We start from the raw sequence: 15,346 nt of genomic DNA, 5'->3' as shown, positions 1-15,346 counted from the left end.
AAACACAAAAGAGGGTAAATAAAATCCTCATTTAAGGCCAATCACTCCTATAAAAAGTGACAGTCTACAAACTATATCGACAAAATTTGACTTGTTAGTAGATCTTGCCTTGCTGATCTTTTTTGTGATTTAAAGTGTCTTTTAATCTATTATAATTTTTATCATAGAAGGCAAAACGCCAAAAAAAAAATGGGGTAAAAAATCGTCATCAAAGGGCAATAACTCCATATTGTCTTAATGGAAGGTCATGTTTTGCTGATCTTTTTTGCTTATTTAAGTTTCTATCTATCTATTATGATTTTTTAAGATATAAAATTTTGTAATGCCTTTGGTGAGGTGGTTCTAAAAGGGTGATGTAAAACCCTGACTATTCAAAAATAGGTTAAGAATTAATAAAAAGCTTAATTATTGCAATTTCAGGAAATTCTTCCACCTAAGTGGTCTCATGTTTGCTTTGATTGCAAGAGGTCATGGGTTTGAACCCAGTCTGAAATTGGTATTTGCTGCTACCCACCAGCACAGGGCAGTAAGTAGTAAGAGCAAAGACTGGTCGGATTGGAGTCAGAATAATGTGTCCAGGTAGGCAAATGTTTTCCTACAGACTGTTTGTTACCTTTTTAACTTGCATATCAAAAATACTGCTCAGTGTGTCAGTCTAGTATAAAGCAGGATAAATATTCATATTATATTAAAATTTTCTCATCCTGAATATGCATTTAATTAGCAGTTGAAAATTAAACAGCCATTCATCATCAGGAAATGCTATATACAAATAATGCAAGCAAATGTTCTTATTTTTGAAATACCTGCCTTGTCCCAATTTTTGCAATCATAAAAATTTCATAATAATTTCTGAATTTACAATATTTGTTTTTCCTTTACTGCTGTCACAAATCAGGTGGTTGTTTTTGGAACATTTACATTTTGTCATGTCCAGGCATTTTATAGCAGACTACAAAGTATGGGTTTATGCTCATTGTTGAAGCCCTTACAGCAACCTGTAGTTTATTACATCCATCTCATTTGGACTCTAGTGGATAATTGTCTTATTGGCAATCATACTAAATCTCTTTATCTTTTATAATACCAGTCAGAACTTTACTTAACTAGAGGCTCAAAGGAGCCTGTGTCGCTCACCTGATATTTTAATTTACAATTGATGCATGAAATAATGCAACCGTTATACATTTGCTTTAGTTTCAGAGATATGTCAAAAACTGCATTTTCCCCCCAAGTTCTATGTTTAGCCATGTCTGACATGTTGGTTGGCAGGCAGGGTCATCGGACACATTTTTAAAACTATATACCCTAGTGATGATTGTGGCCAAGTTTGGTTAAATTTGTCTCAGTTGTTTCAGGAGAGAAGATTTTTGTAAAAGATTACAAAAATTTATGAATAATTGTTAAATTTGACTTTAAAGGGCAATAACTCCTTATTGGGTCAATTGACCATATTGGTCATGTTCACTTATTTGTAGACCTACCTTTGCTGAACATTATTGCTGTATACAGTTTAGCTCTATCTATAATAATATTCAAGATAATAACAAAAAACTGAAAAATATCCTTAAAATTACTAATACAGGGGCAGCAACCCAACAATGACAGATAGATCTTAACCTGATGAAAAATTTGACCCGTTGTCAAATTTGCTCTAAACGCTTTAGTTTCAGAGATATAAGCCAAAAACTGCATTTTACCCCTATGTACTATTTTAGCCATGTCGGCCATCTTGATTGTTGGGCGGGCGGGGTCATCGGACACATTTTTGAAACTAGATACCCTAGTTATGATTGTGGCCAAGTTTGGTTAAATTTGGCCGAGTAGTTTCAGAATAGAAGATTTTTGTAAAAGATTACAAAAATTTACAAAAAATTGTTAAAAATTGACTATAAAGGGCAATAACTCCTTAAAGGGGTCAATCGACCATTTTGGTCATGTTTGACTTATTTGTAGATCTTACTTTGCCGAACATTATTGCTGTTTATAGTTTATCTGTATCTATAATAATATTCAAGATAATAACCAAAGACTGCAAAATTTCCTTAAAATTACTAATTCAGGGGCAGCAACCCAACAACAGGTTGTCTGATTCATCTGAAAATTTCAGGGCAGATAGATCTTAACCTGATGAACATTTTTACCTGTTGTCAAATTTGCTCTTAATGCTTTAGCTTCAGAGATATAAGCCAAAAACTGCATTTAACCCCTATGTACTATTTTAGCCATGTCAGCCATCTTGATTGGTGGGCGGGGTCATCAGACACATTTTTTTAACTAGATACCCTAGTGATGATTGTGGCCAAGTTTGGTTAAATTTGGCCCAGTAGTTTCAGAGGAGAAGATTTTTGTAAAAGTTAACGGACGACAGACGACGTACGCCAAGTGATGGAAAGCTCACTTGGCCCTTTGGGCCAGGTGAGCTAAACTGACAATGGTTGAAGACTGTATGTTAACCTCTATAGATATCTTTTGTGTTGCTGAGTTGCTGTCTTATTGACATATACCCCAAATCTCAGTTTTTTCATTATAAAGACTCTTTTTACTCTTAATTCACTTAAAAGAGGAAGATTCTTCCTTTAAAAATAAAGAATCTGCATGGACATATTGCTTTTAATTTATACATAAACAAGTTAGAGAAAGGAAACTAAAAATTTGCAATTTTTCCATTTATAAAGGGGCATAACTCTAGAACGGTTAAAGTGACACCACCAAAATTCAAACTTGATCAGTGTTTTGTGGTAATAAGCATTGTGTATAAGTTTCATAATATTTGGTTGAGGCAGACTGAAGTTAGAGAACGGAAACTAAAAATTTTGCAATTTTTCCATTTACAAATGTATAAAGGGGCATAACTCTAGAACGGTTAAAGTGACGCCACCAAAATACTAACTTGATCTGTGTTTTGTGGTAATAAGCATTGTGTATAAGTTTCATAACATTTGGTTGAGACAAACTCAAGTTAGAGAACGGAAACCAATTTTTGGACGTACGGACTGACATACGTACAGACGGACAAGGGTAAAACTTAATGCCCCCACCACTACGGCGGGGGCATAATAAAAAACACAAACTTTATACTAGATACCATAAGGATCCTTCACCCCAACATGCCCAAGTTTGATTGAAATTGGTTGAGTAGTTTCAGAGTATAAGATCTTTGAAAAAGTTTACAACAACAGACGTAAAGTGATGGCAATAGCTCATTTGGACATTTAGGTATATCAAATAAAACAGCTGTTATATATATATATTTATTTAAATGATTTTTTTTTAAGAAAACAGTGAATGACTGTCTTGGTTTGTGACACAAATGATAATATGTCTCCATTCAATAAAACCCAATACCATGAATACATTCAGGAATGTTGTGGTGTTAAACCCAAAATATTTAGGAGCATTGTGGTCACAGTGAAATGAAATGTCTGATGACAAGTCTCTGTTTGTGCTGTATTTTTTAAAGATGGACTTATGATTTGTAGATGCAAAAAGTCCTTGTCTTTTTATCTCTGAAATCAATTTAATTCACTTAAAAGAGGAAGATTCTTCCTTTAAAAATAAAGAATCTGCATGGACATATTGCTTTTAATTTATACATAAACAAGTTAGAGAAAGGAAACTAAAAATTTGCAATTTTTCCATTTATAAAGGGCATAACTCCAGAACGGTTAAAGTGACGCCACCAAAATTCAAACTTGATCTGTGTTTTGTGGTAATAAGCATTGTGTATAAGTTTCATAACATTTGGTTGAGGCAAACTTAAGTTAGAGAACGGAAACCAATTTTGGGACGTACAGACGTACAAGGATAAAACTTTATGCCCCCTCTTCTACGGCGGGGGCATAAAAACAAGGATTTCTCCAGCTGGTAAAGGATTCATAGATTTCAAGAAATTTTTTAATTCGTATATCAAATATGTGTGTAGTATTACAATTCTAACAAATACATATAACATTCATATACTTTTCTCCATATATAAATATATCAAATATAAAAATATTAAATATAAAATTGTAAAAATATGTAAAATATACAAATAAATCATCAAAAATAGAGGAATTAATATTGATTATCCTACTACCATACAAAGATAAAAATTATTTCTAACCATTGTGTCAGGTATTTTGAACAGATATATCATGTTAAGGAGGGGCATTTGCGAAAAATACCAGTCGAGAGAATGTTAAATTTTGCGAGCCGTAAGGCGAGGGAAATTCATTCTCAAGCATTTTTCGCAAATACCCCTCAAGAACATGCTATATCTGTTTGATTACACTGAATATTAACGTACAAAACGCATTGATGATCGTGACATTACAAGCGTCCAGTCGGATAGATAAAATTGAGAATGGAAATGGGAAATGTGTCAAAGAGACAACAACCCGAGTATTTTTTGGCAAATACCATGGCAGAGAGGGTAAAAAAGGCATATCCTTTTTGCATATACCCCGGCGATGTTTAAAAATGAACGATATTCATTTGATAAAAGTAAATTGGTGAAAAATACACTGGCTATCAACCAATCAAAACCCAGGATTCTTACATAAGGTGTAATTATTCAATAAACGTTTCTTATATATTTTCTATATGAGGTAGGGACATAGGACCTGCTGATACCTGCAAAAGACCTATTTTGTATGTGTGCAGTGTTTTTAATACTCCCTGTTACATTGTAAATCATAATTTAACAGCATCATCATTAGTGCATGATATGTCTGTCTCCTTCATTTCAAACTTAACAAATTGAAAAGAAATGAAAAGAAGGTAGCTTTACCAGATGTTTGATTGTTATGAAATTAAAGGGGGATTAGATGAAAGAAAACTTTACTTTGGGCAAGACACATAAATCTTGGGAACTACAATTTTAAAAATGTCAAAATTTATAGTAGTTTGTCTTTAAGGAAGCAAACACTGTGTAAAGATTGAATAAAGCTATTCTCAGTTACCACTTAACATGGTTTTAATTGTTGAATTTATAATGAAGGATAGTCTAAGATTATATATAATTAATTAAATCATGTGCATATGAATGCACTGCTTAATTGTTGAATTTCTTCTTCTTTAAGTTTCTAGCGATCCTTCAATTATTGAAGATTATTCGCGGGGCGTCGACTATAAAATTTTATAATTTACATTGTAGCAAGAAAAATAAAAAGAAAAACAAAATCAAAAAATCAAAATAATGTATGTGCATTTAAAAAATTTCATTTAGATAAAACTATATACATTTGATAACAAAATAGTTAGGGATAGAAAATGGGGATGAGAGCAGAATTCTGAGATCATACTCTTGAATCCCTGTTACTGTACTGCATGATACTATTTGTTGTGGCAGAAGATTCCAATCTATAACTGTTCGTGGATAAAATGAATATTTATAACTGTCTTTAGATGTTTGTATTTGCCTAAATGAGTGTGGATTGTTATGTCTAGTTCTATTGTCTAGTGGGATCAAAAGGTTATATGTAGGGACTGCAACAATTTCATGTATAATTTTGTAGAAGAAGACAAGTCTGTATCGTAAACGCCTAATTTCAAGTGGGTACCAATTTAAGTCTGTCATCATTTCAGTAACTGAGCTGGTGTTATGGAAGCGGTTGCATGAGAAGCACGCTGCTCTTCTCCGGACTTTTTCAATTTGTGAAATTTGCTGTTTTTGATGTGGATCCCAAATAATTGAATAATTTATAATGAAGGATAGTCTAAGATTATATATAATTAATTAAATCATGTGCATATGAATGCACTGCTTAAAGGAGTAGGAGCAATAATGACTATGAAAATCCAAAAATATTTTGATATATACATATATGAAAAATAATTCCTTGAAATGTAGATTTATTTTCACTTATATTGTCATAAATATATAATGCCATACCATATTCGAAAACCAATTACAGACTTATAATAGTTTTCGATTTCAAAAACATAGTTATAAAATTCAAATCAAAATGATGTCATCAACTTTAGATCATTGATTTGCATTGGTCATGGAGTAAAAATGAAAAGCCAACATTTTACAAATGATAGAGAATTACAAATATTGATATAGGGCCTACGTATTGCATCCAGGGACCATCTCCTTTGAACTATTGCTTTTTCTTTAAACAAGACAATTATATCATGTAAACCAAAGTTCTTATAAAATAAAAAAAACCTGATAGCATAAAATATGCATAAAATAGATTGTTGAACAGAATCAAGACACCCTAAATGTTACAACAAATTAAAAAATATATTTTGAGAATATACATAAACAAAATTATAATAATAAAAAATAAATGGGGAATGTGTCCATGGGACACAGATTATGCCCCCTCTTGCATATAATGTTATAAAGGGATATAACTTTAACTGTAAAAGAGAAGCTACCCAAATTTGTACTTGATCTGAGTTTTGTGGCAATAAGCATTGTGTATACGTTTCATAACATTTGGTTGAGGCAAACTAAAGTAAGAGAACAGAAACAAAAAATTCAGCAATTTTTCCTTTTGTAGAGGGGCATAACTCTAGAACAGCAAAAGTGACGCCACCAAAATTCGAACTTGATCTGTGTTTTGTGGTAATAAGAATTGTGTATAAGTTTCATAACATTTGGTTGAGGCAAACTAAAGTAAGAGAATGGAAACGAAAAAATTCAGCAATTTTTCCATTTGTAGAGGGGCATAACTCTAGAACGGCAGAAGTGACGCCACCAAAATTCAAATTTGATCTGTGTTTTGTGGTAATAAGCATTGTGTATAAGTTTCATAACATTTGGTTGAGGCAAACTCAAGTAAGAGAATGGAAACAAAAAATTTAGCAATTTTTCCATTTGTAAAGGGGCATAACTCTAGAACGGTTAAAGTGATGCCACCAAAATTTAAACTTGATCTGTGTTTTGTGGTAATTAGCATTGTGTATAAGTTTCATACCATTTGGTTGAGGCAAACTAAAGTTAGAGAACAGAAACCAATTTTAGGACGTAAGTACGGACGTACAGACGGACAAAGGTAAAACTTAATGCCCCCTCCGCTACAGCGGGGGCATAAAAATCTTAAACCTTTTCATGGCTGTATTACAATATTGTGACAGATCATTTTAGACATAACTGTATTGTATTTGAAGCTTTGCGGACGTCCATCGGTAGTTTTACTGTCGCAAATTTAGTTTACCTGGCGACGCGTAGCGGAGACAGGTAAACGGATATTTGCGACAGTAAATCTTCCAATGGACCTCCACAACGCTTCAAATATAATACAGTTATCTCTTTTCTAATGCAAAATAAACAAATCATTCAAGTTTAGTCAGTGTAAAATATTCATTAAACGAAACTTCAGCGAAATGATGTTATCTTCTTTGGCGCCTAAACTAGGTGACGTCATAGGTATGCTTCCGGCATCAAACAAAAACACCAGAGGTTTTCTGGCTTCTTGTCCGCTTCAGAATGTAATAAAACTTGATAAAAAGAAGATTTCTAGGTGCAAAATGTGAGTTTTTTGGCTTATTATTGAAGAAATCACATGTCAATACATTCTGGTATTCAATTGTATAGCCATGCAATGCAAAATTTTGAAGACGGGGCCCTACTTAAAATACTAAATAGTAACATGATTCATTCCTTTCTACAAATCAGATGGATGAATCACATGAATTACCTTAAGAGATAATCTTTTCATCAAACCATCTCTACTATTTAAGGCATAACATATGTTTTTTTAAGGTTATCACCAATATTGAGGATCCACTTTTCATGTTTTTAACATTTCAATTTAGTTATACTTGAATACACATAATCATGTTCTTGTATATATCGTAACTTAAATGTCTACACTTTGCCGGTTACTGTAAGCTGGAATTCTGTCACAAATCAAGCTGTTTATAATACTTTTATATTTAAGGCATTACAATAAATTTTATAAGCTTATAATTCACTCATCATTTATGATTGACTTTTTCATGTTTTGACACATCCATCATTTATGATTGACTTTTTCATGTTTTGACACATCCATCAACTTTGTAAATCTTGTTCTGCTATTTCCTGTAACTTAAATTTCTGTACTTTGCCTGTTACTGTAAGTGGAAAGTCTGTCACAAATCTCACAAATCTTGGAATTTTATATCGAGCCATCTGTGAATATATAGGTATAACAATGTCAACATTAAGAAAAATAAATTGGGAATGTGTCCATGGGACACAGATGGTACTTGTGTATAAGTTTCATATCATTTGGTTGAGGAAAACTAAAGTAAGAGAACAGAAACCAATTTGGGGACATACGGACGTACTGATGGACAAGTGTAAAACTTAATGCCCCTCCGCTACAGCGGGGGCAAAAAAACTTCATGTTTTTTATCTGTTTACCTTCTACAATATTGTCCCATTTACAAAAGGATTCCTGAAGTGATTGATTTATTGTTGGTGATTAAACCCATTTGGTCTCTGGTGGAGAGTTGTCTCATTGGCAATCATACCACATCTTCTTATTTTTATATTATAAGCGATATTCCTACAGTACCTTTTCTTTACAATACTTCATTATATCCTCTTCTGAACATGAATGACCATCCTTTAACTTTATAAAAGCAAATATATCCTCTCCTAATCGTTCATCTGGTATACCTACTACCTATTAGAAAAGAAAAATGATATCAAACTGTACCACAATTGTAGATACTACAAAAATAAAATTTAGATTGTTTAAAGTTGCCTACCTTCCCACCTAAAAAGCAGCCTACCTGAAAAATTTTATGACATGAATCGTTTCAAATATTTTTTCATGCTCTAACACCTTTTTCTTGTCTAAAATATGTAAATTATGTTGTTGGCCAAAAAAAAAAAAAAAATCCCTACCTACCTTCGATTTCCCAACCCAACAAGGCATGGGTAGGCAACATCAAACAAAGAATTTGTTAAGGGTGGCCCAATTTATGACAGGGACTTATGCAACAACTAAATCATAAGAAAAAAAATATATTTTTTTTTACTTGTGTCAAAAATTGTATACATCATTAACCTTAAGTATCAGTCAATGCCATGTTATCTTAAATTCATTCCAATATTTAACTTAATACTTCATTCAAAGTAAATGAAACAGGTGTAAACACATTTATCAAGTCTGAAATGATTCAAGTAAACAGCAGTGCTTAAACACATATTCATTTTCAAGTGTCCTTATATTTCTTGCCTATATGTTATATAAGAAATAATTCATGGCAGCCATAGATTTGTTTTCAATTAATCATGGGTTATTGCATTGTCACAGAATAGAAGTTCCACCATAATATTTATTCCAAAGATAATTTATTAAGTAACAAAAATTCCAACTGGAATTAATGTTATGTGATATATATTCCATAAGCATAATAAAAGGACCGATGCCTCGGCCTTTTTATCACATAAAATAAATTCCAGTAGGAAGTTTTGTTACATAATTAAGTATCTTTGGAATAAATATTATGCTGGAAGTTTTATCCTATGACTGGTATAACAATTGACTTTTATCATTTTGACAATTTGACATGTCATTCATTAAAATGAAAGTAATCAGAAATTACGGGTAAATTGCTTTAATAATAACATAAATACAAATCAGTACTAAATTGATGCACATTTTACAAGCAAACAAATTGTTGTGATTTGGATTTTTTAAGTACAGGGAAATATTCATAAATGCTATTTCTCCTCTCAATAACTTTTCTCTTTGGTCTGCATACATGGCCGGAATCTTTCTCTTCATCAGTTTCGATTTGTTTATTATCAGTATCCTTTATTGGTGAAGGTGATGGCATAATCAAATCTTCTATGCCAATATCAAACGTATTCTCATTAATCATGTTAATTTCATTCATATATGATGATTGAGTTATAAAAATAGTCACCCAGATCATTTTCAATATTATTGTTTTCATCATTTATGTCATATATGTCATCTCCATGTACTTCTTCATGGTCAGATTTCTCATTCGTTGTACTATTTTCCTCAGGAGGATTGTACCTCTTGATATTATTTTGCTGGTATTTGCCAATAATTTTATCATTGCTATCAATAAAGGTGATAGTCCCTAGTTTTGGTATGCCACTAATTATGTATGGTCCTAACCATCTAGCCATTCCCAATGTCTTCTTCTTTTTCATATTTTTTACCAAAACAACATCTCCCTTTTTAAATGCACTGTTCACAACATTGTGCTTTTTGTCGAATTGTATTTTCTGCCTCTCTTGTTGTCTGGATACATTATTGGTAACCTCATCAACTATTTCTTTTTGAATAGTAGTCATAGTTTCAGCTACTATTGCAATTTCATCAGAGGTAATTTCTTTGAATGATTCAAACGTATTGACTGTGTTGCCAAACTGATTTTCATTTGGAATAATTGTATTTCTCCAATACATATGGTAAAATGGTGAATACTTGGTACTTGCTTGCTTAGAGGTATTGTAGGCAAAGGCACATTTTTGTACAAATTTTTCCCATTCACTGGCTTTTCCTCAACAGTTTTATTTAACATTGACTTAAATGTTTGATTGTATCGCTCACATCTTCCGTTAGATTGTGGATGGTAAGGAGTTATAAGGATGTGTTTATATCCATACTGTTCCTGCAAAGAAGCAGTTAACCTCGAATTAAATTCACCCCTGTTGTCACTGACCAGTTCAAGAGGAACACCTTGTCTACAAAATAAATCATACAATCTACCACTGACCTCAGATGCTTGTTTCCTTTTAAGCGGAAAAACTTCTACATAGTTGGAAAAGTAATCGATAACCGTGAGAATATAACGATAGCCGTCGGTTGATATTGGCTCCCCCTCACTATTTGTATAAGGGCCGATTAGATCAATTCCAATTTTCTTCCAGGTTGATTTTGGAATAGGCACAGGCTGTAACTCTGTTGGTGTTGTTTTGACCTTTTTATTTGTTTGTTGACATTTTTGACATCTTTGAATGTAATCCTTAAGATCACTAGACATGCCCTTCCAGTAATAGCGTTCTGATAACTTGTAAAAAGTTTTCTCCATACCCATATGGCATCCATTATCAATATGACAAAGCTTCAATAAGACGATTTTTGATCTCTGGCAATAACTAATTTATTTTCTCCCTTGTTAGATTTTCCACCTTTATAATATAATTTTCCTTCTGTGATTACAAACATCTCGGTACGTTTCTGAATTCTCCTTTTATCATTTTCATTCATGCCTACACAATGAAAAGAAAACAAGGATTCAGTATTTTTGCTCTTTTTAAAAATTTTCAAGGCTATAAAGTGTTTTAAGGGTCCTTAATTTATTGAAATGTTTCATAAAACATTTTTTTGAAATATGTTTAATTGATTGTTTGTTCTTCCTTGCAACTAAATGAAAATTGACTGAATTATTACGTCACGTGATAACATGTTACCCAAATCAACTGTTTATAATACATGTAAGGTATAATAATATGTAATATCTATTCCAAAAGAAAAACGTATTATGAAATATCTATTCCAAATGGAAAAAATATTATGTAATATCTATTCTGAATGGAAAAAGTATATTGTAATATCTATTCCGAATGGAAAAAGTATTATGTAATATTCATTCCGATTGTAAAAAAAAGTATTATGTAATATCTATTCCAACCCGATAATATTCTTTTTTTTTTTGCAAGTTAAAGCCTTTTCAAAGTATTATTATGGCATGGTAAAAGTATTATGTAATATCTATTCCAAAAGAAACACGTATTATGAAATATCTATTCCAAATGGAAAAAATATTATGTAATATCTATTCTGAATGGAAAAAGTCTATTGTAATATCTATTCCGAATGGAAAAAGTGTTATGTAATAGTTATTCAGATTGTAAAAAAGTATTATGTAATATCTATTCCGACCCGAAAATATTCTTTTTTTTTTGCAAGTTAAACCCTTTTCAAAGTGTTATTATGGCATGGTAAAAGTATTATGTAATATCTATTCCTAATGAAAAAAAATACATTATGTAATATATATATTCCAAAAGGAAAAAGTATCATGTAATATCTATTCCGAATGGAAAAAATATTATGTAATATCTATTCCAAAAGGAAAAAGTAGTATGTAATGTCTATTCCAAATGGAAAAATTATCATGTAATATCTATTCTAAAAGGAATAAATATCATGAAATATCTATTCTGAATGAAAAAAGTATATTGTAATATCTATTCCGATTGTAAAAAGTATTATGTAATATTTATTCCGATTGGAAAAAGTATTATATAATATCTATTCCGACCCAAAAATATTATTATGTTCTATCTATTCTATTACGAATGCCGGAATGGTAAGTTGGTATGTAAAATTATTATTCTGATATAACTATAGTAGAAATAATACTAGTAAAAGAACAGGTATCATGAATGAATATAGGAAATAATTGTTCCCGTGCTGACATTAAATAATCATTTCAAATTATCCACAATTACTGGCATGCATATTTTACATATAAATGATATTTGTCTCATTAGAATTTACATTTATATTTCACAGCTGAACTTGTTAACATATTTACTTACCTTCAACATATGATCCATCATTAAGGAACATAAATATTTTTTCATATTCATCAGCCTCCATGTTTGTTTGTACATTCAGGTATTGTGTACAGGTGAATATATCTAACTCATTAACACTTTTCAAATTACATAATAATTATATAATCAGCATGTAAAACGCTGTTTTGATTTAGATAATAATCAATCAGGTGTAAACAAATCATCAGCTTAATAGTAACATTTGTTATACTAATCAACATATAACATAAGTTCCTAATATCAGTGGAACAAATATAATACAGATGGAAAAAGTATTCCATGACAGAATTTCCTCAGCACATATATTATCATAATATTGTTTCCCTCAGGAATAAATATTATTAGGAACAAATATACGTTGACAGCACCAGATAAAATAATCGATTATAAATGCCCACCCCATCATATAATGAAAAGAAATCTACTGCTACCATGAATAATTTCGATTGTAATAGAACAAATACAGTAATTTTGTCAACTGTGAAAGCCCTATACACATGATTCTCTTTTTGCTGTTCCATTTTACCCCCAGTATAATTATATTGATAATTATCATATTATTCAATAATAAATAAAAAAACTAACATTTTTCATCTAAAACTGTTCTTTTTGTCTAATTTATTACATTCTGAGGTGTACAAGAAGCCTGAAAACTCCCAGTGTATACATTTGATGCCTGAAGCATACATATGATGTCACCTTGTTTATAGTTGCCAAAGACGATAACATCATTTCGCAGAATTTTCATTTTATGAAATTTTACATTGAAATAATAACTGAAATGGACTGAATTGTTTATTTTGCATTAAAATAGAAATAACCGTATTGTATTTCAAGCTTGGCCCATGTGAAATGTGGGTTTTACTGTAAAAAATTTAGTTTACCTGGTCATATATATAAAATGGGTGTAACACAGAACAGCCAATTTTGTGTATTAATGTGTATGTGCTAAAAGTAGATATATTTTGATTATACTGGTTAACGATATAAAGGTCGTCATATTAGAATTTGACAGTATAATACTAATAGCAACACATAACTTTGTAAACTATGCAAAACTTTCAGTCAATTAGCCATGACTGAGGTGTCGAGGCCAAATGATCACCATAGTACTGATATATACCAATGCTAGTACAACTGCCTACAAAATATCATTTATTTACTATAAGTGTTTGCCCTTAACCTGACCTAATTACAAATTTTTACTTGTAAACTATGCAACAGTTTTGAAGACAATTGACCATGACAGATAGAGAGGTCCAAAAAAATCTCCATGGAATTGAGATGTGCCAATGTTATTACAAGTCCTTAACAAAACATCATTTGTTATTCCCCCTAAACTGATCAAATTCCATCCTTTTAAATGTAAACTATGTAAAAATTCAGTACATAGACCATGACTGGGTTGACAGGGCCAAAATTCTTATTAGAAATGAATTAGGACTTTGCTAATATAACTGAATAACAAATCTCATTGACTTATCACTAGTGGTTCCCAATGAAACTGATCTAATCACTAAACGTACCAAATTATTAATGCCAAAGTTACAGGAAAAGCATGTCAAAGTCTCATCGCTGTGGTATTGTTGAGGTTATACAAAAGTTATGAATATGAATGGTCAATATTGGTCATTCCATAGTGTAAGAGACTATTATCACATATTTGTTAAGAAAACATTGGATTTTGCATATGCAATAACCACAGATTTGCCCTAGTCATATTCATACCCGGGGCAAATAACCTGTTATTGTGCCCTGTTATGACGTTACTGTTGTTAGGAAGGCTTATGACGTTACTGTTGTTAGGAAGGCTTATGACGTCAAAACAGGGCACAATAACTGGTTATTTGCCCCGGGCAGGAATATGACTAGAATGCTACAAATATGCGATAACATTCCTCCTAACAACAATGAAAGACAGATAAGAAACGTCGATAGAAATGACAGTGGAATTTGTTAAAGAATTAAAAAACACAAATACTTAAAGAAAATCTGACATTGATAATAATAATATTTAAGGACTATAGTTTTGAATGTTTGGGGAGCTTCTTCATAATGATGTTATTTCAGTGGCGGACCTTGCCAGACGGAATGATAAAATTGTATCTTCTTCTTTAATCATTTGTATAATATGTGATAAATAGATTATAACATGTCCTTTTCCATACGGGTCCTGGTATCAGCCCTCAACCCATATCATATGGGAGTCTTGGGAGGATACCAGGGCCGATATGGAAGAGGACATGTTATAATCTCTTATTATCATATACTTAGAATAAATAACTTATAATATTTACAGTATGATAATAGCATTAAATTTACGTGAATTCCATATTTTCTGAAATGGTGTTTAGCGGGCTGATATGAAAAATTTATCACATGCTTCCGACTATTTTCACATGCCTTTCTGTAAAGTTATCACATGGCATTCAGGTGTTACTCATCAATTCCAGAAAATACACCTCAATGGTACATTTTCAGTGAAAAGGACATAATAATGTAGGGTACAAAACAATTATTAGGAAACAGGAAAATACATTATGTAAAATGCAAAAAAAAATAAATAATACAATAAATGCATTTTTCAAAGCTTCCAGCATAATTTAGAAAGTTACTTTACAAATGTTGACTTTTCCAAACAGTGTTCATTATGTTTTGTTAAATTTTCATTTATCGTCAATATAAAAATATATTATACGGTTGTTTTTTTTCCTCTGTTGAGGCATATGATAGAAATATTTCATATTGGATGTATTACATTTGGCGTCCGTCGTCCATAAACTTTTCACTTTTTGAACTTCCAATTGA

The 15,346-nt window shown here is 31.4% G+C and overlaps 1 protein-coding gene across 1 annotated transcript in view; it reads right to left on the bottom strand.

The window, feature by feature from the left end:
• Positions 1–7,531: 7,531 nt before the first annotated feature.
• The window catches only part of LOC127715558 (medium-chain acyl-CoA ligase ACSF2, mitochondrial-like), a 28,545-nt gene continuing 20,730 nt past the window's right edge, over positions 7,532–15,346 (bottom strand). Inside the window, exons 14-15 of the mRNA XM_052221646.1 lie at positions 8,502–8,612; positions 7,532–8,113 (exon numbers count right to left, since the gene is read on the bottom strand). Coding sequence (XP_052077606.1) covers positions 7,994–8,113; positions 8,502–8,612 — 231 coding nt within the window. The 3' untranslated portion in view covers positions 7,532–7,993. The remainder of the gene's footprint in view (positions 8,114–8,501; positions 8,613–15,346) is intronic.

The sequence above is a fragment of the Mytilus californianus genome, unplaced genomic scaffold (genome assembly GCF_021869535.1).
Source record: "Mytilus californianus isolate M0D057914Y unplaced genomic scaffold, xbMytCali1.0.p SCAF_9, whole genome shotgun sequence".
NCBI lineage: Eukaryota > Metazoa > Mollusca > Bivalvia > Mytilida > Mytilidae > Mytilus > Mytilus californianus.
The sequence above is the reverse complement of the archived record's forward strand: the minus strand, read 5'-3'. Positions and strand labels throughout refer to the sequence as shown.